Genomic DNA, 2500 nt, shown 5'->3' with positions numbered 1-2500 from the left:
CGTATGCGTGTGCGTGTGTGTGTGAATGCTGCGTGTGTGTGTGTGTGTGCGTGTGCGTGTGCGTGTGCGTGTGCGTGTGCGTGTGCGTGTGAATGGAAAGGTGAGTCTTGGCCGCGATCCTCACCTCATGACTCCATCATCGCCACAGGTTCGCGAGCACTTTTCCCCGGAATTCGTCAACAGAATCGGTGCGCTGCTCGCTGCTGTGTTGTGTTGTGTTAGCACAGATGATTGAAAGCTGCGTGTGTGTGCGTGTGTGCGTGCGTGTGTGCGTGTGTGTGTGTGTGCATTTTGACTCGTGTTTCTGCTGGCTTGTGCTGCACTTGTCGCGTCTTTGATATTTCACCCGCAGCTTCCTAATCACCTCCCCCCTTCCATTCATCAAAACAAACAAACACGCATCACTGCAGATGAGCTGGTTGTGTTCAACCGCCTCAGCCGTGAGGATATGGACGCAATCCTCGATATCAGAGTGAAGGAGGTGTGCACACGCGTGGTGGTGTTTTCAGTCGGTGTCGTGCTGCTGGATGAAATGATGTGGTTCAGCTGCAGTGTTTTCGATGTTGCAAGTCGTCTTTATCCATCACCAAGTCACGCAAACACGCACTCACACGCAAACACACACGCACTCTCACACGCAAACACGCACGCATACGCAAACACACACGCACACGCGCACACTCACACGCAAACACGCACACTCACACGCAAACACACACGCCCACAATGGAACAGCTGCAATACCAGCTGGAGGACAAGGACCTTGACCTCGAGCTGACGCCGGCTGCGCGGACGTGGCTGTGCGACGCGGGATACAACCCGACGTATGGCGCGCGTCCGCTCAACCGCGTCATCAAGCAGCACGTGATGAACCCGCTGGCGGTCAAGATGCTGGACGGGACATTCCCGCCAAAGTCGCACATCCGCGCAGATGTGGAGGGCGACGACATTGTGCTGACGAAAGCGAAATGAGCCGCGGTCGTGGTGGATGATGTGGGGTGTGTTTGGTGTTGCTGTTGAGGTGTTGGCATGTGGTGGTGGTGGTGGTGGTGTTGCTATTGAGTGGTGGTGGGGTGTGGCGTGTGGTGAATGGTGGACTGGTGGGAACTAGGCGGATGGATGGTTGCTTGTTGATTGGCTGTTACGCTCAAGAGGACTGCTGTGGCTGTGGCGTTGTGATGATGTACGATCATCGCAACAGCAATACAGAACTCAAGCTGCAATGAGTGTGACATGTTGACGTGAAGGCTGCCGAGGGTGAGGTGAAGATCATTTCACGATTGTTTATCAGGCAAAACGAAGGATCAACCGAACGAGCAAGCAAACAGGGTCAACTAAAGGATATTCTGTCACTCTGAAAGCAAGCAAACAACATACCTGACAGGCATAAACGTCAGCCGAGAAACAGGTGTTGAGGGTGCAAGACAACGGCAACGCTCCCACAACATTAGCGAAAGAGCCTCAAGTAATCGAGAGAGAATGAACTAACGGGTCGCATATGACTTGCTGAAGGTCGATCAGTTGCAGGGGGAGGGTACATCACAGTGGAATGCGTGTGCATACGCCATAACGTGAACGTGCACTCATGTACGCGCGTGCGCGCGAGCATGGGCACGTGTGGTTTGAGTAATTGTGCAAACGCGGTCATTCAAACATTCAATCAAACAGACAACTAATACAAGCAGACCATCATTCATGTCAACCAACTGACCAAACAAGCAAACGAGAACAGTGAATCAAACAACGAACAAGCAGAGGTTGGAAACCTTCAGAGAACAGAGAAATAAGAGTCACACGCGTTTACGAGTACGTGTGCGGATTGCGCTGTACAACTGCTGTCGCTTGCGGTAGAGGAAACAGCACGGCATCTGATCCACACAGCATCAGCGAGTAACATCGAGGTGAGCATGCAAACAAACAAACAAAACAAACAAACGAATTAATGCAATGCAACTGCAAGTAAGTCGCCGACAAAAGCATACGCACACGCACACACACACACGCACACACACACACACACACACACACACACACACACACACACACACACACACACACACACGCACACACACACACACGCACACAAACGGGTGTGCTCACCTTGATGGGATGTGTCACGAGCCCATGTTTGTTGTTGGTGGTGCTGCTGCAATGGAAGGCGCTGAAATGCAAGCTGGTGTGGCTGCCTCATATCGTGTGGAAGGGGGTGCATCTGATGAAATGGTTGTGGCATGGCAGGTGGTGGTGTGTACACGCCACACTGCGGTGGAAAAGCGTATGTGGCCAGCGCTGGAGTGGTGGCAACAGCAGGCAATTGACGACGAGTACGAGGAAGCAAAGGGTGTTCGTGAGACTCGGCAAATCATGATGCATTGCACATGCTATGGTTTTTGGGTTGGTAATGGCGGTGGCAGAACATTACAACGCAGCAGACACTTGGTGTTTTCACCCCACAATCCTTCTCCACACAAAGGACCCACCAGTCAAGGGCATGTTTGGA

The 2500-nt window shown here is 52.5% G+C and overlaps 2 protein-coding genes across 2 annotated transcripts in view; one reads left to right on the top strand and one right to left on the bottom strand.

The window, feature by feature from the left end:
- The window catches only part of PTSG_05921 (ClpB), a 7398-nt gene extending 6175 nt beyond the window's left edge, over positions 1–1223 (top strand). Inside the window, exons 17-19 of the mRNA XM_004992757.1 lie at positions 149–188; positions 411–481; positions 736–1223. Of these exons, the coding sequence (XP_004992814.1) occupies positions 149–188; positions 411–481; positions 736–972 (348 nt within the window). The 3' untranslated portion in view covers positions 973–1223. The remainder of the gene's footprint in view (positions 1–148; positions 189–410; positions 482–735) is intronic.
- A 477-nt stretch (positions 1224–1700) lies between these two features.
- PTSG_05920 (uncharacterized protein) overlaps positions 1701–2500 on the bottom strand; it is a gene marked incomplete at its 5' end in the record, with an annotated part of 7902 nt that continues 7102 nt past the window's right edge. The window contains 2 exons of the mRNA XM_004992756.1: positions 1701–1868; positions 2101–2186. Coding sequence (XP_004992813.1) covers positions 1801–1868; positions 2101–2186 — 154 coding nt within the window. The 3' untranslated portion in view covers positions 1701–1800. The remainder of the gene's footprint in view (positions 1869–2100; positions 2187–2500) is intronic.

This window comes from Salpingoeca rosetta (assembly GCF_000188695.1).
Source record: "Salpingoeca rosetta unplaced genomic scaffold supercont1.15, whole genome shotgun sequence".
NCBI lineage: Eukaryota > Choanoflagellata > Craspedida > Salpingoecidae > Salpingoeca > Salpingoeca rosetta.
This window is presented reverse-complemented; position numbering and strand designations above follow the sequence as displayed.